Below are 26733 nucleotides of genomic sequence, written 5' to 3'. Positions count from 1 at the left end.
CTCTCTCCATGCTCTGGAGGGGAATTGGTGGGGTTAGAATAGGAGCAGCCAGCACCTGGGCATCCAATAGGGCCTTGTTTTAGAGATTCCCGGTGCTCACATGTGCCCTTGAAATTGCCTGTGGTCAACGTGAGTCGTCCACTCACCTCCTAGAAAGGGCCGAGGCTGGGAATGGATGTGAGGGCCTGGAGGTTGCAAAAGAGCAGAGACGGTTTTAAACTACATCTATCCCGGATTCTAAAGTGCAGCAGGTCAGCCAGATGGGAATTTGAATCCAGATTCTATCACTTGCTATTTTAGGTAACCTTGGGCAAGTCCCTTCGTCTCCCCGACCCTCTGATGCTTCATCTGGGAAAGGGAACTTGAGGGTTACCACGACGTGAATTTAGACACCACGAATCACATTTAATAAGCTCCAAGTCCATGACAGGGGACACTCACAATGATTACGAGGACTCCCAGTTTTTAACTGGCTAACCAGATGACCTCCACCTTCCCTTGGAAGGCTGTAGACCGACGTGTGCTTCCTGAGCATAGGGCAGAGGGCGTCCTGGGGCTTTTCTCTGAGGCAAAGGAGAGCCACAGAGACCCTGGACAAGCCTGCGGAGCCTTCTGGAAAATCACCTCTTGGCTCTCCCATTTCAGCGCCAGCGGAAGGCCCTTCCTGCTGTACATGGGCCTGGCCCACATGCACGTGCCCTTATCCAGAACACAGCTCTCAGCAGACTCACAAGGCCAGAGGCCATATGGCGCGGGTCTCCGGGAGATGGACAGCCTGGTGGGCCAGATCAAGGACAAAGTTGACCACACAGCGAAAGAAAACACATTCCTCTGGTTTACAGGTGAAGTAGTCCAACCCAGCCAGCTCACTGAGATCTAATGGATAACCCTGCCCACCCCTGCTCTGAAGAGCAGAATCCGGCTGAGTGATCCTTTTTCACAGGGCAGGGGGCTTGCTTTGAACTTGGCGTCCTGCTAGTGTTTTTTGGCCCGAGTGCCGAACACCTGCCCACTGGGGCCTCCAAGGCTGAGCCGCTGGGAGAGTTTGCTCAGAGAGCAGGTACCCTGCCGGCCTCTTCTGTATTGAGTTAGGGCCATCTGGGCAGTGACTTTGACATTGCAAACCTGTGTAGTCCTTGAGTGGTTCTCAGGTTCCCTCCTCACCGTCTTCCCAGTCCCAAAGACTCCAGTCGCTACCGGTCACCAGGTCACATCTTCTGGATCAGTGGGCTGAACTCGAGAGCTGTTAAAAGGGCCTATCCAGGCATTGTGGGTCCTGGGTGCCTGTCTGGAATGGGGGCAGTGGTTGCAAGCCCTGCTCTCGGGGCAGGCAGGGACTCGGGCCAGGACTCTTTACCGTCTCTGAGCCTGTTTCCTCACCTACAAACTGAGCTCACGATAGTGTCTACTGCATAGTGTGTTGGACGATCATGAGATCATGTCGGGGAGGCACTGGGTGTCCCCTAGGCGCTCAAGAAAGAGCTGCAGGGCTAAGGACAGTTATAAAACTATATAGATGATAGTAGTATTGAAGACAAGAACGTCCCCCTGGGGCTAACTCGGGGCAGGGAAAGCGCACCTCTCTGAGCGCCCAGTAGAGGCAGGCCTCTCGTGACAGGTCATTCTTCAGGGGCAGGGATCGTACTTGTTTTTACAGATTCTTGTCTGACTGAGACAGGGATATGGGACCAGGGAGAGAGAATTGGCAAAAGCATCCATGAGCCTATTGATCGCTACATGTTGCTTCTTTTGGTTTCCAGGAGACAACGGCCCGTGGGCGCAGAAGTGTGAGCTGGCAGGTAGCGTGGGTCCCTTCACTGGATCGTGGCAAGTTCATCAAGGTAGGGACTCAGCTGGGGTTGGCGCCTCCTACTGGGGATGCTGAGCCCAGGCTGGCTGTGGGGTCTGTCTCTGGGAGGATCAGCTTCTCTGCAGGCCTTCTGGCTGGCCATCATTACGAACCCCAGAAAAGCTGTTCACCAGCCACCAGCTCCTGGGGAAGAAATCAACGGAGAGATGAGAGTTTCTCCTGAGCCTGACCACCCCACATCCCACCGCCCCGGATTCCCTTGGGATGGGCCCTCAGTCCGACCTTCCAACAAATACACTTCACCTTGACTTTCATCCCACTGCCCTTGCTCATCCTCCTTGCTTCTTTTCTTTCCTTTTTTATTTTTTTTTCGGTCATCTCTCCATCCACCCAACCAGGGATTCATTTCATCCATTCAGGAAACATTCAGGGCATAAATATGCAAGGTCTTTATACACATTATCCCTAAACGTTACAGCACAGGAAGGTGGGTCTTAACACCTCTATTTACATATGAAGAAGGAGAGCCTCAGAGAAGCTAATAACTTGCCCAGGGTCACACATCTTGTGGGGGGGCAGGCTTGCTCCCCGGGTTCAAGTCAGTGAGCTCCCCGCTGCACGACACTGCCTCTTTCCACTTAAACCTCTCTCAGCGCCCAGCTCAGTGCCCATGTGCTCTGGGAAAGCTGCCCTCCAAGGATCTCACTTTCTAAGACAGCTGCTGAGCTGGGGACAATTTGGCAGTAAGGACCGAAGGCTTGGAAAATATGCCTGTTGATGCATCAGTTCTTCCTGATTAGCCAAGTGCACAATAATAGATGTGAAAGGATGGTCATCACATGGGTTTTTTAAAAAAATAGTTGGGCTTTACCCAACTGTCCAGCGAGAGAAGAGTACTTAAGGAAGTGGTGATAAGCACATTTAAGGAAATTCTTGGGAACTGCTGGAATGATGCATATTATTGACCAGGAAACACTTGTCTTAAATACTCCTCAGCGAGTAAAGCAGGTTACAAAGCAATATATAAAGTTTGATTTTATTATATGAAAACAAGCATACTAATCCTCAGGATAAGTCTTGAGAGAGGTATCAAAAGTTAACAAAAAATTACCTTTGGGTGGGGGAAGGAGGGTTTATGTGTGATTTTTTTTTTTTTTTTCACAACAAACTGGTCTTATTTGTGTCCTAAAAAATTAAAATAAATCTTTTTGAAGCTGGTTATATCCAGGGGATTCAGAGGTGGGCTTGGGTGGATTCCCCCCTCCCCAGGCTGGGCTTTCCCACTGTCCAGCCTCCTGGGCTATGGCTTCCACTGTCTCCAGGTCAGAGGACACAAACTGCTTTTCCCGTTAGTCTGGCAGAATATCTGTAGTTACCTAGAAACTAGAATGTTCGTGTATCTCATGGCTGGTGGCGAGAAAGACGTGCTGACCATTGTCACTTTCAACCTGCTGTCGGTCCAGTCAGATCCCCCGAGAACTTCACAGGTGACGCGTCTGTGGCCAGGTCTTGTGCCTGGAGCCTCAAGTCGGGTGTCAGGAGAACTGGGTGCCCCACTCCCTCCCCGTTCGGTGATGGGTCAGCTTCATTTCACCTGTTGTTTCTCTGCAAATGTAGCGACTGCTTTGACCAGTCTCATTCAGGAATGCTCTCCGGAGAAACGGGCAGGAAAAGCTGCCAGGCCGAGAGGAGGGTATAAATGTGCCTCGTCGTTGCAGCAGTAGGCGAGAGAGATGGGGCGGGAGCCGGGAGTGGTTTGCGTTAGCTGATTGTAATTGCTTCTCTCGCAGGCCAAGGCTACTGGCTGCAGTGTTCAGCTGGAAAGCCTGAACCAGCCTGGAATCAGGACTCTTGAGGGTAAAATTCCAGAAGGCTATGGAGATCTGGCTGGGGCGGGTCGGACTGCGTCAGTAAGTGGCTCCTCTGGAGGTAGCTCTCCTTTCCCTAAGAAGTTGACCTCTGATCTCCTATCTAGACCAGCCTTATCTTGTCTCTCTCCCCTTTATGAGACAGTTTTGAAATAGTGAGTTAGGTATCACGATGGAGCATGGGGCTCTCTTCTTTGAGGGAAGTTCTTTGCCACGTGAGAAACACAATTTTGAGGGGTGCCTGGGTGGCTCAGTTGGTTAAGCTTCCAAGTCTTGGTTTTGGCTCAGGGCATGACCTCAGGGTGGGGGGATTGAGTCCCGTGCCGGATTCCGTGCTGGGGTCAACAACGCACCTGACTTTAAGGAGGGACGGTCTGGAGCAGTGTTTCCCACATTTTAATGCGCAGATAGTCCCCTGGGGATCCTGCAGTCCGGACTTAGCAAGTCCGGTGTGGCCACGGACACGGCGCATTTCTAACAGGTTCCTGGGGGACACTGAGGTGGCTTGTCCAGGGATCAGCTCCTGGAACTGCCAAGCCTGAGTGTCCATGAGGAAACCATATGGGCCTAAAACTTTCAGATCGAGACCAGTAGCTGCCGGACTGTGGTCCCGGACGCGCAGCAGTGGTGCGACCTGAGAACTTGTTAGATGCGTGGGTTCTAGGACCTCACCCTGGACCTACTGAGTCAGAAGCTCTGGGGTGGGGTCCTGGCAATCTGTGTTTTACCGTGTCCTTCAGGTGATTTTTGATGCAGATGAAAAATCCGAGCCCCTCCTGTCGAGAGCTACCCTGTCTCGTATGCCAGACACCCTGGCCACACTTGAAGGGCTCAGAAGCCACATGTGGCTAGTGGCTGATGGCTGCCATATTGGATAGTGTGAATAGAGAACATTTCTGTCACTACAGGCAGTTCAGCTGGACTGTGCTGGGAGCCTCCACTGAGGTGGGAGATTATAATCCTGGATAAGGACTCCAAGAGAAAGGGGAGTGCAAGGGCATCTCGCTCACCAGGGAGGGAGACAGGAAGGGTTTCCCGAGTGGTTTGAGTTTCGAAGAATGAGTAGGCCACAGCTAGGGATTCGCAGGGGAGCTGCCCAGCAGCTGTGTTTGTGTCTGGAGCTTGTAGGAGTGAATAAAGCAGGGAGAGACAAAGCCAAAGGGAGAGCTGAGGCCAGGGGTCAAGGCTCTTTCGTTTTCCTTCAGACCATTTTGGCCTTAATTCTAAAGAAACGTGGAATCTTGGAAAGGCTTTATGAGTAAAAGCGACGTGATTACATTTTATAGACTCTGTAACAGAAGATTAACCCTGTTGATGTGTATGGTTCAGTGGCGTGGAGCACATTTGCTACGGGTGCGGCTCTCACCTCTGCCCAGCCCCGGGCCGTTCCCTCCCCCAGTGAAAACTGCCTGTACCTTCAACACTTGCCCCCCACCCCCCTCTCCCAGTCTTCCCAGCCCCTTGTTGAAGTTTAGAAGACCTTTCTTATGCCCGGCAATGTCCCTGTATTCAAAGAATGCCAGGATAGGAGGACACCTCAGCAATCTTTATCCCCGCCACCCGGTCGGCCGCACAAGGAGACGGAGGCTGAGGAGGGTGGAGGGCTTTCCGCAGCCAGCAATTGGTCAAGGGGGCCGTGTCATTTGACCTCCACCAGTTCATTACTCAACCTGCCTGATGGTTGTTACTCATGGCCTGTTATACCCGGCTAACTGCTCAGCCTTCTGGAAAATCCTGCACTGCTTCCTCGGACCCCATGGTCATCAAGGAAAATATCTTTGGCCTCTGGAATGGTGTGAATCTTTCTGAATCTGCAGGAGGCAGAATGGAGAAGTGTGGGAATCCAAGGGCTTTGGAAGCCCTGTTGGGGCTCGAATCTTGACTCAGCTTAAGAATCCCTGACCACTGGGCCCCTCCCCTGGACAGCCCAGTTAACTCCCCTGTAAAGTGGGTTGTAGACCCTGCTTGTGCGTGTCCTTTCCTAACCCCTGTGATTCTCCATGTCTTCATTCCCAGCTGAAAGAGACTAGTCAGTGTTAATGTCTAGCCCCACCAAAGGCCATGGGCAACTTAAATAATATACGGGCGACTTTCCAGTGTTCTGAGCTTCCGTCTTGCTCTGAAGCTGGATTGCGGTCTTCTCATTTCATACTCTGGTGAATTTGGATCGTTTTCCTTGGAGCAGCTATTTTAGAATATGTGTATGCCAAGGGCCACCACAGGGTCTTCAGCCCAAGCCCGTTCCTTGTGGGATGGTTGGTTAACAGTCTGGAAGCTAAACTGGTCAGTATTACTGTCTGGTCCTACCAGAAATAGCCAGTAACATCTGACGATGAAAAATGAATGAGATATCTCCAGGAAACAGTCGGACTTACCTGTTTTTGAGAATATGACTTCTTCCCCTCTGCTGCTCTAGATGTTGCTTTCACATAGGACCAGAAAATGGAATTTTTCACAGCTAAAGCATGTGTGTGTTGTTTTTCTGATCAAGCAAAGCTAATCTATTCAAGTCAAATAAAATTATAATATTAATAAATTTTTAAAAAGAGAACACTCTTTTTGGGGGCGAGGCATAAACACGTGTGGCTTACTGTGTGCCTGGGGGGCGGGAGTGGTGGTGCACAGTACTGAATTCTTGGTGGGGAGGGGGCCGGATGCCATTCTCCTCTTTTCTCAGGAAAGCCTGAAGGTGAACTTTGCCTGGGGTAAACACTTCCCCTTCCTCATTCTCCAAACGGGCTTCCCGTCCGGCTCCTCCACACCCCTCCTCCGCCTCCCTGCTCGGAATGCTGCTTGGGGGCTCCGGGAAGTCAGGCAGACCCCTGTGTGAAGGGGCGAGGCAGGGGGGCTCAGGTCCCGGGAGGGAGGCTGGGGGTCCCTCTGGACCACCTGCTCCTCATCCAGCTTCCTCTTCAGGGGGATGCCTGCACATCTTGCTGCAAGGGGCCGGTCTTGAGAGCAGATGGAAGGGCGAAGGCAGTCAATGTTTTCGCAACAGAGGAGGACAAACAGTACCCAGAGCCCTGCTTCTTTCTCCCCGTGGCCAGCCCGCTACGTCAGGCCACGCGCTGTCTTCCCTTGTTCCTGGGGCCCCGGGCCCCCCTCCTTGTCTTCCCTTTCCTTTCCTGGCCAAGCTGCCTTGCTCAGCTGATGGGATGAGGCAGCGTCTCCTGGAGCCATGTCTTCGCCCTGTGCAGGAGTAAAGATGCTCCTCTGGGCTTGGCCTGTGCCCTGCAGGGGTGAGGAGAAACTGGACCAGGGAGCTGGGGACAGAGCAGAGCACCCCTACTTTCTTCCAAACCAAGAGGTCCTGAGGGGCATGCCCACGGCTGACACAGAGCCCCTCGGCCCCAGCGCAGCCCTGGCTTCCAGCAGCCGGCCCTCCCTTCCCCACTCCAGACCTATTTCCTACCCGGGACAGAACCAGCACCTTGTTTGTCCCCTAAGTGACTGCTCCTCTGTCTGGAAAATCTTTTCTTGTTTTATTTGAAGAGCAGAACTGTTCCTTCCTCCCCCTTGGTGATGAGGAAACATTCTGTTGAATTTGGCATCCTCAGCTTCTAGGAGACCTTGGTTGTTTGTAATTTGATGCTATCAGGTTGTTGCGTAAGCTTTCCCACTGGGAAGCAGGCTCCGCATCCTGGGCCTTCTGTTCCGCTTGGGGCAGGGGGTGGGGTAGAGAAAGGTCAGAGGTGGGGCTGGGTGAGGGAGAGAGGGACACGGGATGCTGGCTGTTGGCCCTGGTTGGGCGGGGGGCGTGCAGAGCCAGCTGGTGGAGACCCAGTGGAAGTCAAATTGTGTCTCCTTCTGGGACACTGGCCACCGGGCTTGGAATGTCCCCATCACCACGTTCAAGGCCACCCCAGGCCAGCCAGAGTCCTCCGTCCAAACAGAGGCTGGTCTGCCCTGTGTTTCTAGAAAACTAGTATGCTCCGGGTATCCTTGGCAAGGACACATACTTATATTTAGAAACGAAGCCTTCTTTAGAAGGTTATAGAATGCGCACTGCTCAGGACAGGCACATCCTTCTACCCGAGTCACAAGTACAAGCTCCAGGCAGGTAATATAAACGAACACATGTTTGTTTTCCTAAGTTGTGGACAGTGTTTGGGATTCGGTAAACTGGAGAGAGGGCCCTGTCTATTGGCATTCAGAATCAGTTCAGAAAATACTGTCCGTGCCAAGCCCGACTGTCAGAGGGCTGAATGCAGCGTGTGAGCTGCCAGCTTGCAACTTCTGCTGTTTTTCTCCCTGTAGGTAGTTTTGTTTGTTTGTTTTTGTTTTTTTGAGCTTTTTTGGATGGCGTTTGTCAGGCGCTTCTGGCAGGCACTATGCCAAAGGACCTTGCTCAGGACTTTATGTACATTATCTTTTTTTTTTTTAAGATTTTATTTATTTATTTGAGAGTGCTCCTGAGCAGGGGGGAGGGGCAGAGGGAGAGGGAGAAGCAGGCTCCCTGCTGAGCAGGGAGCCCAGATGCTCAACCACCTGAGCCACCCGGGGCCCCTATACGCACTATCTTATGTAACCCACCACCCCATGAGATAAGCACATCCATTTTCCCCCTTCACAGCTGAGGAGATCAAGTCTGAGGGAGGTTAAGAATTCTGTCCAAGTCCACACGTTGAGACGGGAAGGGCAGCCAGACCTGGCTGATTCCAAAGGCATCCTCCTACTTCCCTCACTGAGATTTCTCGAACTCTGGTCCTCAGACCACTGGCATCCGAATCACCCAGGATCAGAGCCCCCACCCTAGACTTAACTGAGTTAGAATCTCTGGGGGCCCTTCCGGGGCTTCTCTTAGACTGAGAACTTTTCGAACCTACATCTTCGTCAGGCTGCCTGTGTGGCTCACTGAGGCATGGCGGGGTGTCCTTCCGGGGAAAGACGTCTCTACTCCCCAGCTTGGGGGGGTGGGTGGGGAGTCTTCCTTGGCCTTCCCCGTCCTCAGCGCATCATGGAATGCTACTTCACTTCCGCAGCCAGGGAAGAACAAGAAAGCAAATTCATGAATCATGGATCTGTTTATGTTTTGGTTGCTGAGGCTAAATATTTATTGCTTTAAGTAAGAGGTTCTGCCTTAATTAGAGTCATAACTAACCACAAGGGCACTAGAATGTGTTCTCACGACCATAAGACATGCATTTCCCCCTAGACAGCCAAATGTCACGAACACTTGTGATGTGCTGGTGCCACTGGTCAAAGTCTTAAATGGGTTTATCTGAACTGACGGGTAGCTTTTTAAATCAAAAAGTGTGTAGAAGTTTAATTTGAAATCAGAAAGTGCCTAGAAGTTCAATTTATGGACTTAACCACTATTCTTACTTCCTGTAACTAATAGGCTTACATTTATGATCCTACAGCATAAAGGTATAAAAGTATGGGCAATATAAAACTTACCCTCGGGGCACCTGACTGTCTCCGTTAGTTAAATGTACGCCTTGCGCTCAGGTCACAATCTCAGGGCCCTGGGACTGAGCGGCTGCATCTGGCTTCCTGCTCAGCAGGGAGTCTGCTTCTCCCTTTCCTCCTGTTCATTCTCTCTCTCACTCACTCTTTCACAAATAAGTAAATAAAATCTTTAAAAAACCCCAAAACTTATGCTTAAAATGCATTTAAGCCACATCTAAGTTTGAAATGCACTGTGTCCACTTCCTGACTTTGCCCCTTGCCCTCCTTGCCCTTGTCCTAGCTGGGCACTCTCCTCATTAAGTCACCAGGAGAGCTTTAGAAGACATAAATGTCCAGGTACTATCCCAGGCAAATTAAGTCATAATTTCTGGGAAAGGAAACTTGGCTTGGGTCTTTTTTAGAAGCTCCCTCAGGGATTCTAATATGTATTCAGGGATGGGTGGGAGTCACTGTCCTAGAATAATGGGTCAGGGGCTGGCTGTGTCATTAGACCTGGATTCAAATCCTGAGTCTGGCATTTGCTAGCTGTGTGACCTTTGGCCTATGACTTAACCTCTCTGAGCTTTAGTTTTTTCATCTGACGAATGGGGATAATCGTGCCTTGCTTGCAATGTTGTCATTAGAATTAAATGAGATAATGCAGCGGAGCACTTAGCATTACACTTAGAGGTACTGTAACTAGGTGCTTAGGAAGGGCTTAATAAATACTGTTACTGTAATTATTACATTTAACTCAGAATGAGTTCCTATTAGGGGGAGCAGGTAACACTGCAGAGTACTGGGGAGCGAGGGGCAGCTATTCTGGGACTCCGCTTTATCTGGTGCAGATAAACCGAAGCAAACACTGTTAGATGTTTCTAATAATCAGACGCCATAACTCTGGGGACCCACCAAAGATGCTAGTGGAATCTTTCTAAAGTTTGTCCACCTAGCAGTGCCAATGAGATACTCGAATTTACAGCAAACAATTCCATGTTGAGGGGGATTTAAGAAAAAAATTGTCTAAATTGAAGTGTAATTCACATACCGTGTTCTGTTAGTCTCAGGTGTACAATGTCATGATTCAACAAGGGGGATCTTTTTTATAAATGGCCCCTCATCCTCTGGACTCCTTTAAGATAAAATTCTGCTATAGGAAGAGGTCTGTGGGCCTGGTTAGAATATGTGTGTCTTTCTCTTAAAGCTGGAAGCCACGATGCAAACGGCCACTGGCTGGCCAGTCCCGGCAAAACAGAGGGGATCGCTACTCAAGTGGTCATACACAGCCATCCTCTTTCTCTTAACTCCGGAATCTTTCCATGTGGACTGTCCACTCTGTTGACCCACAGACTTTTTATAGCTGGCTGGGTTCCTCCTAATCCCTCCAGCTTTCAACCTGCTGCTGAAATAAGACAAACGTATTGAATGATATATTTTTTTTCCCACTGAAAACCGAATTAGGAAAATGAGTTGCTTGAAAAAAGAGCAACGCAAAGGTCATGGTGCACAGCAGAACCCCTGGTGGTGAAGGTCAGTTAGCAAAAGCATTAAGGAGGTGCTAGTGCGTCCTTCTGGAAACATGCTGGAGGCAGAGACCCAGCCCTGGTGCCCGAGCCCATGGCTGTGCCCGCCCTGCGCTCCTGCCCTCCGCATGACTGTCCTCAGAACCCTTGCACGAAGAAAGAAGCATGGCTTGCCTCTTCCAACTGGGGGCTTAACTTGTCCTTTGCATCTGACCTCAGAGATGAAGCGAGTGTCTGTTTGAATTTTGTGGAGCGTGGATATGCAAATACACAGTCCTCCTATTTTCAATGATCTGTCCCCCGGCCCAAGCTTCCATGCAGATGTCCCTCCCCGGGCCGGGGGTGGAATTATCTGCAGGGCCCTAGCAAGTGCGATTGGGGATGCTTCCTCTCTGCTCTTTGGCCTTGAGCTGCAGCATGAGGTATGCATTCCAGAGCCACGTGGGAGTGCAGTTCAGGCTCGCTGCAGCTCTGGATTCCCTGTTCCATGTGCGTGAAAAATGGAGAGTGGGCTCTGTGCGTCTTTATGGGAGGGGCGGCTCTTGACAAAGAGCTGCGCGCTTCGCATTCAGCTTGGTTTCGAGAGTCCCACACCCCTGAGCGTAAACAGCCCTGTAGACGTGAGTTGTTTTATGTTTTGTTTCTTACTTCAACACTTGGGGGACTCCAAAGCTGGTTATGAGAAAATCCCAAGAATGCCGAGCATTTCCGGTGGGGTATGCTAGGCCAGGGACTTCAAAGGTTCTGTGTGCAGCGGAGTGAGTGCAGAGCTACAGACGCCTCGGTCTTGTAGCCCCCTCCCGCCCATCATCGCCGCTTTCCTCTCTGCGCCCGCCAAACATGGGGAAGTTGCATGACCGCGGTATGCGTGAGCCACATACGGCGTTTGCCTTGGAAGGACTTTCCACACGCTAACTTTGTGGAATCCTTGGCTCAACTAGGATGAGGGTGGGGTGTGTGTGGGAGTGGTGGGGATGGTCATGGTTAATTCAATGCTACATGAATTCAGGATGTTTCCATAAAACATGACCTCATCTCTTCCAGCCCGCTGGTCATCATCATACCAGTGGTCACTTTTGACTTCGTGGTTACGAAAATAATTCCTTTAGTTACCAAAGTGGAAATTCATAGATTGCACATAGGTTGTTCTTACCCCACCCAGCACCCACCCCCCAAGAGGCAAGAGGTCGGAGCTATTACTAATGCTGTCTCCATAACATGAGAACGACTCATTAACTCAAAGAAAAACAAAGTGAAGTGAAGTAAACCAAAATACAACAATAAAATCCAGGCCAAATCAGTTGTTGGGCGTTGAGCAGATCAGATAGCTGAGGGAGTGTCAGCCTTCCTTTCTTTTCAAGTAATTGTCTTTCTTTTAAAAAATCCTAAACAGTCACATGATGTTCAGTAGGGAGAAACGTCATTTTTATTCAACCTGTTTGTTAAATATGTACCGTGTCCTTGGGAGTATGAGACTGGTGGAGTCTCACGATGGGGAGACACACCGTCAGCAAGTCAATGAACTAACCAGACAACTTAAAGTATTAGAATTGTCCTGAAGAAAATAAAGGGGTGGGGTTCAATAGAGAGTGACAGAAGCGACCGTGTACCTATGTTGAGTCCAGGACAGCAAAAGCACAGAATGGAGATGCGAGCTAGAGGAGTAAAAAGAGCTGGTTAGAAATGAAGTCCTTCGTTTGCGGGAGTGATCCAAAACTCTCAGGGGGCCTTTAGGGAAGGACCGTGGTCCTTGAGAACCAACTGTCTGTGTCCCGTCACAGGGGGAAGTCCGGCCAAGCAGACCACCTGGGAAGGAGGGCACCGGGTCCCCGCTCTGGCTTACTGGCCCGGCACAGTCCCTGCCAATGTTACCAGCACCGCCTTGTTAAGGTAAGAGAGCCGAACTCTCTTGAGATGTTGGGATGCGGCAAGAAAATCACGGACCGACGTTGAGCAGAGAGGCCTCCTCAGCCACGTGCCTTGGGCAGATGCTCCCAGGTACCCCCAGAGCTCTGAGGGCAGCTCCGATCTCCCTGTAGGCAATCCCAGGTGCTAGGGAGAGCAGCAGTGGCTCTTTTGGAGCCGTCCTCTGGAGATCACGATGGAGTGAAGAGGGGACTGGGTGGGCTTCGTGGCTGTGACGCCGAGCCAGGGTGGTAGTGTCTGCTGTCGCAGCAGCATCTGCCCTTCGGGTCTGGGCTCGGCGGAAGGGAGGGAGTAGACCGTTGAAGCCATTCCGTTCTCGGGGTTAGGGCAGGTGGCCTCAGGGGGCCCGTGCGAAGCCAGCACATCACTAGCCACGGCGGGGCTCTGTGTCCACCTGCCCTGGAGGGGAGGGAGGAGGACATGAGGCCATTCCTCCCTCCGCGAGTGAAGCTTCTCGTGAGGTGAGTTCACGGGCCGCGCCCTCTAGCAGAAGGACGTCCGTGAACGTGCGCGTCTCCCACCCGCACCCTCACCTCTGGATGAAGGCAGACCCTGGAGGCCAGGTCTCTGGCTCGTTCCGCAGCTGTGCTGTGCCATCCCGAGAGCCGTTGCCTGCAGCTCTCTGTAACCGACACTTATGATGGGAACTTGTCACTCATCCGGATGGGGACTTCCTCTCTGTGGTTCTGCTCTGTACGCTGACAAGGGGGCCTGGGTGCTGCTCATGTGCTTAGAGCTTTGCGTCTGGTTAGAGACAGATGTGTGAGGCTCTTCCCTCAGCCGAATGTGTTGTGGCCTGAAGAACACAGCCTCACAGAGGAAAACAAGCTTCTTGGGCTCCTTGCAGCATCCCGGGACCTGGTGGGGCGCGAGGAGAAAGACTGAAGCCTAGGGGAAAGCAAGGGGTGGGGGGGAGGGGGTAGGCGCCATCCCTGGCAGCCTGGGGGCCCCCAGGACTCCAGGTGAGCTCTGTACAGTATAATCAGGAGGGGGTAGCATGCTGTTGGGGGCGAGGGGGGAGCAGGTGTGACAACAACAGCTCGGGCTGCAGTCTGTGTGTCAGGCCAGCTGGGACGAGGGCCAGAAGGGCTGCTTTTTATGGGGCTGACTTGGTGCAGTCGGGCCAAGCGTTCACAGGCTGAGCTGCACATGCACGGGTCACTGGGCAGTCTCTCAAGTCCCATCGCTGAAAACCAGGCACATGCTTCTCATCTGAGAAGGGTGTTTGCACCTACGGTCAGCCACAGCACCGTGAAAACATCGTACCCTCGCATTAATGATTCAAGGCCTCAGAAGGGACAACTGATTTTTGGAATAATTTGGTTGACTGAAAAAAGCGAGTCTTGGCACAAGATAACATTTGTCTGGGGACTCTGTGGAGTTTTAAGCAGGACAAGACTGATAAGGCCCCATCAGCTCCCCGCAGGATTTTTTTGGGGGGTTAAATTTGGCCTAGTTGTAGCCAGAGAGTTTGTCCCCATAGCATTCACCCCCTTGCTGTTTCCCCACCTGAATCCATCCGTGAAAGCCGACTTGGGTGGAGTGTCCTTCCTACTAGGGCTGGCCCCCGTGGCTCTCGTCCGTGACTCCTTCAGGGTCCGCTCTAAGGAGAGGAGCCTTACGATCCGTCTTCAAGAAACTGATGAGAATACTTCATGTCCTTGGACGCCTGACCAGGCACTGGCTCCCAGAGCGCTTAGCACCTGGGCTAGTACCAGTTCCTTGAGGGGATACAGAGCTTCTTCCACAACAGAGAGAACTCCACAGAACCACTGAGAGCAAAGGTCAGAGTTCCTTAATGCCTCGGTTCTGGTGGCCCGGAGCTGTGATGGGGAGAGACAGGTTGATCTGAACACTCATGAATACAGAGAGCAAAACGTGTGTTGGGGGAGGGGGCACGGGAAGAGGGGTCCACGCTTACTCCGTTGGTTCCCAATCAGAGACACTGTGGATGTTCCATTGCATACCCATGTGACGTAACGAGGTCAAAGAAAGGTCTCACACATGTCCTGAACCCCAAAGCCCAGTGACACAATTACAGAGTGAGGGGAATTCCTTTACTCAACAAATATTTATGGTTGGGTCCAGCTGTGGGCCAAGCATTGCTCTAGGGACCAGGGATGAAGCACTGAGCAAATCAGACAGAAAGTTCCTGATGGTTAAGGAGCTAACCTACCCTCGGGAGGCCAGGGCTTTGGCAGTATCCATAAAAAGGGCCTGGTGGTTTGAACCTCAGACTCTAAGGCAGGACAGCTCAAGCCTGGCACTGTTGACATTTTGAGGAGGATCTTTCTCTGCTCGGGGGTGGGGTGGGGGGGACTGTCTTTTGCACTGTAGGAGGTTGAGCCGTGTCCCTGGCCTGTACCTGTTAGATGCCAGTGGCCCCTCCATCCCCAGCTGTGACCATCAAAACACCTCCAGGCAGCACCAGGTATGCCGGGGAGGACAGACTCGGGCCGGCTGAGCGCCAGATACAAAGAGGCAAAGCTTGTGCTCTGCATCTCTGAGCCAGAAGCCTGCTGTCTCTGTTCAGAACAGAGCATCGGAGATTCCTGTGCCAAGTATAAGGTGACCAGATCTCCTTTGGAAAAACACCTAAGGGTGCCATTGAGGCAGGAGAGCAGGTAGCCCCTCTTGGGTTACCTGCAATGGCGTCAGTTGTGTGGAAGGGTGATTGGCCTGCTTCTGCCCTGTCCCGAGGCCCAGTCCGGGACGCCGGAAGTCGAAGCCCTGAGAAGACCGCGTTCACATCAGCGTGCTGTGGTTTAGATGTCACCACGAGGGCAAGGTCTAGCCACACGCTTCCTTTCAGAGTACCCCCCACTTCCCGTGGGCAATGGGTGGTGGAGCTTGGGGAGGGAGGGGGGCTCCTCGCACCCACCCCTGCCCCAAGCCGTGCTTTGCTAGGGAACAATGTGCGTGCTTTGTGGTGGGGGCTCCTGACACTCGGGGACGCCTGTGTTGCCTGGAAGCAGTGCTGTGGGGTTCTGCTGGCCTCTAAGGGGGACCTGAGGCAGGGGCCTGGGGGAAACTGCAGCTTCTCCACCGTTCGCAGAGGGGCTCAGGCCAAGAAGGGGTGCGTTCCTACTATTCCCGGGGCTCAGCGGAAGGATTTACAACAGGAAGAAACTTAGAACGAAATGCTAAAAAGGAGCTGCTCCCCTGTCCTAGGGACAGTTCCCACTCTCCTGCGACCTGGAGGAAGTTCTGCTGTCCCCTCCTCTGTGTTCAGGCTCAAGTACCCCCCAATCCTTACCTTGGCAACCGCCTTGCCCTTCCCACTTCCCATCTTCAGATCACACCGCCTTTCCCCATATATAATGTCCCAGCTTCTAGGAAACGCTTCCCTTCCCAGCCCTTCTGCCATGGATGCGCTCCCCCAAGGACGGCCCAGCATGGCCCCTCCCCAGTTCCCATTGATACATGTCCTTTGGGGCTGCTGGGCCGCCTACTGAGCTCCGGACAGCCCATTTGCTCAGCCAGCCGGACCCCAGGGCACCTTCCCCATCGCAGGGTCTCCGTGCCCAGGTTCCTGTGGCAACACCGTGGAGAGGAGCACAAGGACACACACTCCCTCTGAACAACTTTCTGTGCACGGCCTGGCTGCAGCCATATTAAGAAGGAAAGAAGCTATTTTTCTATGGGCAGCAGAACCCCCGCCTGCTCTGATGGCAGCATCTTGTGTCACTGTGCAGAGAAACCACAGGCCCAGGGAAGCAGGGTTCCCTACCTCCAGAAGCCAGGACCGACTTGTCCCTGAGGCTAGGGTGGGGGCGGGGGGCCCAGGGCCAGGCCCATGAGATTTATAGGGATGCAAGAGATTTTTAGTTTCTTCTAAACTCGGAGAAGAAAGAACTTTTAGGTTGAAGAAAATGATTTAATATGCATTATTTCTTTATGCATCTTTCTGTCAACCCAGTTGTGAAATGGAATTTTTAATATTTTGTATGGAAGACAGGACCCACAAAGAGCCCATAAAAGGCAGAATGTGGCCTTGCCCAAAGCTTCCATCCCAAGTATCATCAGCCACAGAAACTTGAAAATGTATGTTCTGGAGGGTTTTTTTTTTGTTGTTTTTTGTTGTTTTGGGTGGTGTTGTCTCTTTCTTGAAGGTTTTAAAGACTCTCAGGACCAGTTTCTTGGATGAGGTTTAAGCTTGGGAGCAGCTCGTCTCCCTTTGGTGGCCTCCGTAGAACCAACATTTTCTCCGAGCTCACACCTCGGCTGGGGACCGGGATGGCACTGGGACCACGTGTGCCCAAGAGCCCCCTCCTCCAGGCCTAACCTCAGGGGCTTGGCTTCCTCCAGGACAGAAGGAAAGACTGGGTGACATCCTGGGCTTGGCAATCAGTGCTGGATTGGCAAGTCATCAGAGATGTTGATGATTTTCTCGTGGGCCAAGGTTTTCTTTGTGCTCTGGGTAGACAGGGTACCTCTGAGACCCTGACCAATTCTGAGATGCTAGGTCCCAGTAGCATTGGACTTCATGCTTTGATTCATTAGAAGATGTGAAGCCTCCTGATACTGGGGAGAAAACGTTAAGGCAAAAAGAGAAAGTATGCTCTACGTTCCAAAAGAGCACAGATCCTGTTTTCCTTGCACATGGATGTGACCTGTCTGTGAAGCCAGACTCTCTTAGGGGTGCAATTTAGAGAGAAAGCTTGAACCAACAGCCCCCGGCCACCGTGGCCTTCTCGGACTGCACTGCAGGGCTGTGCGCTGCCCAATTTGTCCCAGGATCCTTGGACTCTGGACAGGCTTCTGGACTGTGCTGGACCCTGTTAGTGCTTACTCAGTACTCCTTGACTTGGCCTGTGTGGGATGCCAGCTCCTGGACCGAGTATCTCCAGAGACAAGCCACCAGCTGTGTGGACCATGAAAGCTGAAGGCAAACCAGAAACATTTTGTGCCATCGTCCAGGGAGAGATTCTGCCCTGGGGGTATGGGGAGAGCAGAAGTATGCCTGAAGCTCGGGCCTGTGCCCAGCCTCAGGCAAACCAGGGCCTCTCTGTGGCTGGGGTGGAGGGGGGCTTACCTTGGCCCTGCCTCCGTGACTGCCTCGCAGCCCACTGACTCATTTGGCCTGGCCCTTGGATAGAAACAGCCTTGTTGAAAGGACAGTGCATTCGTTTACACTGGAGAGTTTTTTTCCCGACAAAGCACAGCAAGCTGGCAGGAGATGGGCCCTAGAACAGAGTAAAATTTATGTACCACATGACTTAAAAAAATCACATTAACAAAATCCACCAAAATGGTAACAGTGGCTAGCTTTGGGTAATGCACTATTTGTGCATTGTTCTCTCTTTTATATTTCTACACGTTCTATATATTTTTTCTCCTACTATAAACATCTACTATTTTGTAATGGGGAAAAAGTAACGGAAATAAAGGGGTGGACTGTTTCATGTACCACGGCATTTTAAACAAAGACTGAATATTTGTGACCCAGAGACCCAGGGAAGAAATAATGAAGTGTACCTTCTCTAGCAGGTACCTGTCACACACTGTCCCCTCTCAGCTAGTGACTGTGGCTTAGCTGGTAACAGGTAGAACCCCTTTGTTCTTAGGTCCATAGGGATGCTCTTGTGAACAGTTTTTTTTTTTTTTATTTTGTTTTTTTAAAATATCCTTTTTAAAGAAAAACAAGATTTTATTTATTTGACTAAGAGAAACAGCAAGAGAGGGGACACAAGCAGGGGGAGTGGGAGAGGGAGAAGCAGGCTTCCCGCTGAGCCTGATGGGCTTGATTCCAGGACCTGGGATCATGACCGAGATGAAGGCAGGCGCGTAACAACTGAGCCACCCAGGTGCCCCATTTTGCTTTTTTTAACAGATTTTATTTATTTAGTTGAGAAAGAGAGAGCACAAGAGGGAGGAGGGGCAGAGGGAGAGGGAGAAGGTGACTCCCCCCTGAGCAGGGAACCCAACCGAGGGCCTTGATCCCAGGACCCCGGGATCATGACCCTAAGATGAAGGCAGAGACATAACTGACTGAGCCACGCAGGTGTCCCTCTTGTGAATAATTATAACACAAGCACCCTGTGAGCCCGTTCAGAGGTCTTCTACATGCCTCCTCTGTGTGTCTTATCCACACAAAACCCCATGAGGTGGGCACTATTATCATCAAGCCCATTTTAAAGAATAGAAAATTGAGGCATTGAGAAGCCAGATAGATGCAACCTTGGGATTTGAGGCCAGGTAACTCTCAGCTGCAGGGCTTGAGTGTGAAACCACTGTGCCGTTCTTCCTCTTTGGGAAGCAGAAATCCAGGTGGAACCTGAAGAGAGGAGAGGCAGGCAGGGTGGGGGCGGGCTGTGAGGGAGAATGTCAGTGCTCAGTCTGGGCTGGCTTGGGTGGGCCTTGACCACAAGGTGGCCAGGGAGAGAGTCTGGAAATAGAGGGGGCGATGCTGTCTTGTTCTTTCTGCAGTGTGCTGGACATCTTCCCCACTGTGGTAGCTCTGGCCGGGGCCAGCCTGCCCAAGGACCGGCACTTTGATGGTTTGGATGCCTCCGAGGTGCTCTTTGGCTGGTTGCAGACTGGGCATAGGGTAAGTGGAGGAGGTGTGTGCTCTGCTCGGGCTTTTCAGGGGATGGGCCTGCTGCCTCTCATCCAGGGCCACCTTTGTGCGAAGAGAACCATCCGGGGACGGTACATGGAGGTGGCTGCGCCAGACCTAGCTTGAGAAGGCCTGGTGGATGAGGTCTTTGAGACAAACCTCTCTTTCCACTCCCCTCCCCTCTTCCCCTGCAGTCAATCCAGTTTGCCAATCCAGACTTATATTTAAATTTGGCTTAGAGCTGGTGTACAGGGGAGCTGATTCCCGATAACAGGATTTTTTCATAATTACCGAGTTCTCTGACATCGTAAGCACCTGGCACTTTTTTGTGGGAGGAGATGGCTGAGTAGTGAGAGTGACTTGTGTATCATGGGGCTCCCCCGCCAAAATGGAACTTTCTGGAAGGCAAGGATCTCACCCAAGAATTCTCAATGCACCTTGAAGTGCCTGGCCCCTAGCCAGCATGGGGTCAATGTGGATCTAATGAGTAAATGAACGCAGACACCTGAACGAAACAGCTCTTGGAAGGCAGGGCCAACGAACGCGTTATGCCCCCACCTTTCCCCCTGGCTCCCGGAGGGCCCGGCCTGTGACTGTAGCCCCTGCACCCCAGGGTCCCCTCCTCATGTATGCTGAGGCTTTCAGGGGCAGTGACAGGAAGTGTCGGGCCCGATGGCCTTTCCATGTCATTTCCGTGTGTTTTCCTTTCACCCAAAGGAAGAGGAAGTGGGCGGAGGGAACCCCAAACCCCTTTGTAGGGCCCGGCAAGCACATGGCTTCTCAGTTCAGGACCCACACATCAAAGGGTCTATTTGTGTCTTTACTGAGGATCACATGGGAGTGACTCAAATGCTGCTCAGATGTGCAGTGACCGTCACCAAAGCCGCCCCCGTACCTCAACCGTCCCCGGGCAGGCCAGCACTCTGGCCCCAAGAGGGGCCCCCCGTGCTTCTGTGAGCATTCATGCGGTTTCTGGGGTTTGTCAGTCATGCCCTCTGAAGAAGTATGGCTTCTTCTGCAATAAGGAATCTTCTAGAGCTGCCGACCCATTCAGGCTGAGTCCTGCTGAGACGCAGAGAAGCAGCAGGAAGATGGTTTCCGCCTTCAGGCTGGAGTTTGCAGTATGTGACCCTGGGGGTTATGGAAGACGTCAGTGGAGAGGTGCTCCTGAGTGTTTATTACGGCGGCTACTAATAGAATGATTGGGGTCACCAGGAAGTGCTTCAAGGACTCTGGGCTCCTTGACGTGCTCGGTCTGCCTGTGGAAGCCAGCTCCTGCGCACTCACTTCCGTTCTCAGACGCGAGAGCGCTCACTCTCCAGTTGTGCGGAGTCACCTAGGCCCAGGCTCGGGGCCTCTCTCTTGCTGGGCTAGTGCCGGCGGGGGCGGGGGGGGGGGGGGGGGGGGGGGGGCCCAGGAACCAGGTGGGAAGACGAGACCCACACAGCAGCACTGTTGGGGGTTTTTGTGGGGACAGAGGATGTGTGGGGACGCTCCCTGACCACACCCCGGGGCCCAGGAGGAAACAGCACTCAGGGGTCACCGGAAGCCTCTGATGGAATCTTCAAGAGCAAAAGCGCTCGGGTGCGGGTACCTTCGGGCCACACCCCGCCTCCCCAGCACCAGATGCCCGCAGTGTTTGTGAAGACGCTGGAGATAAGAATATTTGGAGTTTGAGGACAGCACAGGTGATCGCTGGCCCTGGATCGGGTCTTTTCTGGTCACCCGCTGGAAAGACTAGAGTAAATCGTCTTGAATTTGCTGAAAGAGAGGCCAGGAGGTGCAGGGAGTGACCGCACAGCTTTACAACCATATGCAGATGTGTATAGGCACCTTCGGGACTCCCCGTGGGTTTTTTAAGCAGCACACTGTGTGCACACTGTGACGGGTCCTGGGCTTACAAGGGTTCCAGCATGGCGTGGTTTAGAAAACCAATCCGGTTTCAAGAAGCTCAAAGTAACTCCTAGATGATCATCTCAAAAACAGCATGCAAATACGGCTCGGCAGTGCGGTTCTTCCCTATTTTGCAAATGAAGTAACCGCAAGCTGAAGAGCTCAAGCCGCCTAGAGCCAGAGGCCCACCGGCGACCTCCCTGGCCGATGTGGAGGGATTTAAAGGCAAATCATGGGCTGCCGGGTTTTCCCAAAGGGACATGGCGGGGGGGGGGGGGGGGTGGTGGTGTTTAAAACCCTTAGCGGCTACCAGCAGCCTGCGCGGTCTTGCACCTGGTCTGCATCTGGGCACTGAGGGCAACCACAGGGAGGGGTGGGGAGCCTGACTGGGGAGGCTGCCCCGGGTATCCCGCTTTCGTGTTTGCCCCGATGGAAGCACGCGAGGTTGTCACGTCCCCAGGGGTCGAGTCCTCCAGCAGCTCTAGGTCACCACCAAGTCCACAGATTGTCAGCAAAGGGAAGGCTTCTTTAATGGCTCTGCATCTGCCAGTCCAAACCGGTCTGGGGCTGCTGTGGGTCCTGAAAGACGTGGCACCTTCCAGGAGGCCATCCGTCCAGGAGCTGGGCGCTGGGTTGCAAGACTTGGGAAGTGGCATCACTTCTCTTAGGGAGGCCCCTAGTGGTGGCAGCTGCCCTGCCGGGTGGCTGGCCCCTTCTGGAGCAGGGCTTTGTAGCCCCACCTGCAACGTGTGTGCATGCGTGTGTGCGCTCGTCTGCGCGCGTGTGCACGCATGTACCACAAACCCCCGGACCTCTAGGGCCCGAGGAGACGCTCGCCTGCTTAAAACAAAATGGAACAAAGCGAACAGGTAAGGAAGGCGGGGAAGACGGTGCAGCAGGGTTGCAGAAGATAAAGTTATCTTTGAAATTCGGACCCAGTGTCCCTAGAGAGGACCAGTCTTCAGCGGTGATTCATGTGTAAATTTGCCAGCCTTCTTCCTCTGTTGATAGAAACAAGAACGCCCTGGCCAGTCTGCACGAAGGAAAACAAAACCCATCCCTGTTTCGGAGCGGGAGCCAACCTGAAGTTTTGCTTCCTCTTCCTCTTGGATTTTGGAAGTTGCCTCTGGTAACGCGGCATAAATATCCTGGACGTGGCGGCCCACCCTGACGGAATTTCTGTGACTGAGACTCAAATCATGGTCACAATTTGAACCAGCGGAGCGCGACTCCCACCTCCTGGATGTCTGAGTACGTCTTAGGTCGTTTTACCAGCCCCCCACTTCCTGCCCTCTCCAGGAGGAAACCGAACGGCCTCCTGCGGTGACGGGCTTGGCTTCCTGCAGGCCTGGCAGAAGAGTAGGTTTTGAGTTACGACTTCTTTTCCTGTTTGGAAGGAGCCTGCTGTCATCACGCTGGCTGGGGACCTTGCGGGGACTGTCACGAGAGCATAGCACGGAAGCTGCAGGTGTGGGAGGAGCCCCGCCCTCCGCGGCATCCTCTCGGAGCCGGGAAACTTGGGGGGACAGCTGTTTACTGCTCCAACAGATGTTTCTCATTTTTTTTTTTTTTTTTAGCCCCATGGAAACTTTGAATCACGTAAGCGCCTTTCCAGTGATATATATCGGTCATGGTTCATCCCAGGGCGGCCTCCCGCTTGCAGCCCAAACCCACCAACTGACCAAGGACACCGGTCATTTATTTTCTACCAAATCCTGCCCTTGGCAAAGCCCGAATTAGGTGTGTTTCTGCTCTATAGGGTGATTCTTTCATCCATGGCCTGATGAGGGAGGATTTCCTCAGTCCGAGTGTTAGGATTGAGTCAAAGGTGAGGACATCCACGTTACGCTGTGCTCACTTCTGGAGAAACCATGCCTCTCAAGGATACCTTCTCAGGCCACCCTTACTCGAGGGAGAGCCTGAAAGTCAGCTGGATGCTAAAGGAGCTGTTCTTCCAAGGAGATCTAAGGAACACCTGTGCCAGAGTCCCTGGGAAGATCTGGGAGACAGGCAGATCCCCAAGCCCCAGCGTGAACTTGAGGGCTGGGGTCCCGGCAGGTGGGTGACTGGCACGGTCACATGGAGTCCCCTGCACTTAGGACAGCCCTACAGCCGGTTTCAAGAGCTGATGCTGTGCTCTCTTGACATTCTTTGGCGTTGAACAAGCTTTCTCTCACTTTGATTTTGCCCCGGACCCTGTGCATTCGGCAGGAATCTGACGCGAGCAACAACCCACTCTGATTTAATTAACTGGCCAGATAGCTACTTCAGGGAGGCCTCCCGGGGGGGTTGGCTGGTGTGGCCCACAGGCCAGGGTTGGTCAGCATTTGGGGCCATGTTGGAGTGGGGGTGGTGGGCCGGGCACTAGATGGGAGAAAGGAATGCTTTCCGGGGAGCCACCAGCATGGCTGTCTGGTTAGGAAGTCCTACTCCTCTTCCTCAGGTACTTTTCCATCCCAACAGTGGGGCGGCTGGAGAGTACGGAGCCCTTCAGACGGTCCGCCTGGGGCGCTACAAGGCCTTCTACATCAGCGGTGAGTCAGGTGTCCCCTGCCCAGATCTTCCCGGAGGCCTCCAGGAGTGGGTGGGGGCTGGCTGCTTACAGGGAGCTCTCCGCACCCAAGGCACCCACACCCCCTGCCCCAGCACAGGCCCTCTGCCCCCACGAACAGGAAAACAAGGTCTTTCTGCCATTGGCTGACATTTCCAGCAAGCTCGGAGCCGGTCAGCACACTTAACACGGTTCCTTTCCCCTGAAGAACGTTTCATTCCATTGTTCGGCTTTAAATGCTAGTTTGGCTGAACATGAAATGGGAGCTTAGGGATATTTTAAAGTGTAATTTACTGGACAATGGACTGTTTCAGAAAATAGACTTGAGAGGTTGAGTTAGCAAACCGACAGAAGTCTCTGCATCGTGGTTCATTAGCCGACCGTCTTAAATGTACGTTGTAGAAATGCGACACTGGGTCCGTTTGGTTCTCAGAATCTTCCAATGGCTTCTTGCTGCCCATTGAGTTCAGGCTCCTTCCAGCCTGGTTCCTCACACACCTTTTCAGGGTCAGTTCTCCAAGAGCGATGGCCTTCGTCCTTGGCCTCATATCAAAACCTCTTTCAGTGGCTAGGGCCTCCCACCAAATTCTAGTACCCCGGTCAGGTCATAAAACTCCCTCTCATCTTCCCGGGTGGGTACAGTTTGGGGAACCTCTGATCATGATCACGTTCTGCCTTGTATGCCAATCATTTGGGTCCATGTTTTATTTCCCCTAATAGTTTTGAGCTTTGTAAGATATTTCATTTTTGTTGTCTTTAAGTGCTCAGCACAGCGCCTCATACCTCGCAGGGACCCTAACATTTTTCTTTCAGTGAATGAAAAACAAAAAAAAAAATAAACAAAACAAAATCTGGGACCTGGTGCAGATTCCAATTTGATTCAGTTGTTTCATGTTAGAGCATTCCAAAGAATTATAAAGAACAGAAATGATTTTCCCTCAGTGTAAATACGTGATCCCGAAGAAAAACGTGGCATAAAAACAAAACAAGTTCTTTGAGTTCATAACTTGAGGGATATTAAAAATGCCACAAGAATTATTGATTCTCCAAAGCCTAAAATACAAACCAGTCAGATATTTGCTTTGCTTTCAGATGGAAAGTTTCTAGATTACAGTCCTTACATTACATTATCTCAGAGGTATGGGTTCTCCAGGCCGAGTTAATTTCAGAAGTCACAGCCCTGCCAGAAAGCCCTTGGCCCCACGGGATTGGAATCCTGAATGTTACCATGGAGTCATTGGACTGTTCAAAAACGATCACAGTCGGACAGGAATTATGACACCCAGGGGAGGGAAGTTCTTCTTCTGAAGAGTCACCAAGTCCCGGGATTGTGAGCACGAGGATGGGGAGGACGGACCCCCAAGCATCTGGGTGTGTGTTGGGGAGGAAGAGTATGTCATGTTTTGATCCCTCCCTTCCCCTTCTCTTTGAAAATTCTCATCCTTATTACTCAAAACTGTTTCAGATAAACAACATGTCTTGACATCTACTACATTAGAGAATGATGTGGAGGGAGTTTATCCGCGAGTTTTGAGGCTTTCTCCTCTCTGGCTCCCTCCTCCTTCCTGAGATTTCTACTCATCCATTTTCTCCTGTTGTGGCAGCCCTGAGCTCTGTCCCAAAGAGCTCAAGTCAAAGGGAGGACAGTTCCTTGCCTGGGCTCTAGCTCCTCCCTGCTACGCAGGCTGAGGGGTGTCTCTGTTGGGGGATGGTCCTCTTAAATGCAGACCCAACCCCCGTGACCTCTCTCTTTCAGTGATCAAGTTCTTTTCAGTTTCTGTCTACCTTGGTAAGTTGCTGGTGCCTTCCTTTTTTTTTTTTTTTTTCCCCCCTAAATATGTTGCCTAGAATTTAGAAGTGTTATCCATAGGAGGGCTTGTTCCATGATTCTGTGGAGTGGAAGTCTTACATTTTTATAAGAGGCATTCATCGCTGGCCTTGCTCGACTGACTGCAAACCTCATTCTCTGTCTGCCCTTTCTTGGCAATGAAGAGCCAAATTGGACTCCAGATTCTAGGCAAAGACAGGGACTCTTAGGTTCTGCCGAATGACCTGAATGTCAGCCGTAGGAGGAAGACCATTAAGGAGGACAAGTAGGCAAGAGCATGGCTTTCCCTGAGCAACTGATGAGTTTCTGCCCTATTGTTTGGCTGCCAGGAAGCTCAGAGCCCAAGGAGGCATTCAGGAATTGCCGTATTTCTGATGGCTGTCCTTGGCCTGGATTCCTTTTGTTCATTCAGTTGAATTATATTAACTTCCGCCAGATACCTATTTTTTGTATGGAAAAGGTGAAAAAGAAAAAAAGTCACCTGAATCATTAAGAGCTAAGGATGCAGCCATGACTCCCATTTTTTGTTGCTCCTCTTCTGAGGCTGCCTCCATAGCCAGATTCGAATTCATACAAGAATCTCAACTGCAACCCAAAGTGAAATTACTTGCCTTGCCTTCGTGCCCCGTCCAGCTGATGAGGATTTTGGTGTTCAAGAAATCAGTGTTCGGGGGAAGAGATCTTACTTCCTCACAAAGGGTCGAGAGGAGAGATCCCTGATTGGCTGTCCTAAGGGCTCTGAAGGCAAGTTCGGGAGAAGTTCCAAGTCATTCTGGACAATGGGAGCATCCCTGGAATGAGCACCTAAAATCTCCAGGCGATTTCTTGGACAGGCAGAGCAGTCATTTGAATATTGAAGTCCTGGGCTGTTTGGATTAGTGTATGGTCCATCACTGTTCTCCTCTTCCCAACACAGGGCCAAAGCTAGTCTGATGGGGTACTTGTTGTCACCCTCTCTCTAGGCGGAGCCAGAGCCTGTGATGGGGCCGTGGGGCCCGCGCAGCGTCATGAGCCGCCTGTGATCTTTAACCTGGAAGACGATGCTGGGGAAGCTGTGCCTCTAGACAGAGACGGTGCGGAATACCAGGGCGTACTGCCCGCGGTCAGAGAGGTCCTCGCAGATGTCCTCCTAGACATTGCTGGTGACAACACCTCCAGAGCAGATTACACTCGCGATCCTTCCGTGACCCCCTGCTGCAGTCCCCACCACGTCGCCTGCCGTTGCCAGAGCGCCAGATTGCCCACCAGACCGATCTCCCCGCAGGCAGAAGGTGTTAGGAAGCGACAGGTGTTAGTTCCAGCTCCAGATGCTGTAAAACTAAGTCTCTGAATTTTGTCCTGAAGCCCCTGTGTTGTGCCCCCGGCGGCCCCTCCCGCATGTGGT

At 52.2% G+C, this 26733-nt stretch overlaps 1 protein-coding gene across 9 annotated transcripts in view; it reads left to right on the top strand.

The window, feature by feature from the left end:
* The window catches only part of ARSG (arylsulfatase G), a 100626-nt gene extending 73898 nt beyond the window's left edge, over nt 1-26728 (top strand). For 4 of the 9 annotated variants that reach the window (XM_032870770.1, XM_032870769.1, XM_032870767.1 and 1 more), the window contains 6 exons: nt 646-842; nt 1761-1841; nt 12374-12482; nt 18948-19068; nt 23414-23504; nt 26312-26679. In XM_032870770.1, the coding sequence (XP_032726661.1) occupies nt 646-842; nt 1761-1841; nt 12374-12482; nt 18948-19068; nt 23414-23504; nt 26312-26679 (967 nt within the window). Of the gene's footprint in view, nt 1-645; nt 843-1760; nt 1842-12373; nt 12483-18947; nt 19069-22547; nt 22711-23413; nt 23505-24674; nt 24852-26311 lie in introns of those variants that run through there. The other 5 variants (XM_032870773.1, XM_032870774.1, XM_032870776.1 and 2 more) reach the window with 5 other exon arrangements.
* The last annotated feature ends 5 nt before the right edge of the window (nt 26729-26733 follow it).

The sequence above is a fragment of the Lontra canadensis genome, unplaced genomic scaffold (genome assembly GCF_010015895.1).
Source record: "Lontra canadensis isolate GAN:19392208 unplaced genomic scaffold, GSC_riverotter_1.0 scaffold41, whole genome shotgun sequence".
NCBI lineage: Eukaryota > Metazoa > Chordata > Mammalia > Carnivora > Mustelidae > Lontra > Lontra canadensis.
This window is presented reverse-complemented; position numbering and strand designations above follow the sequence as displayed.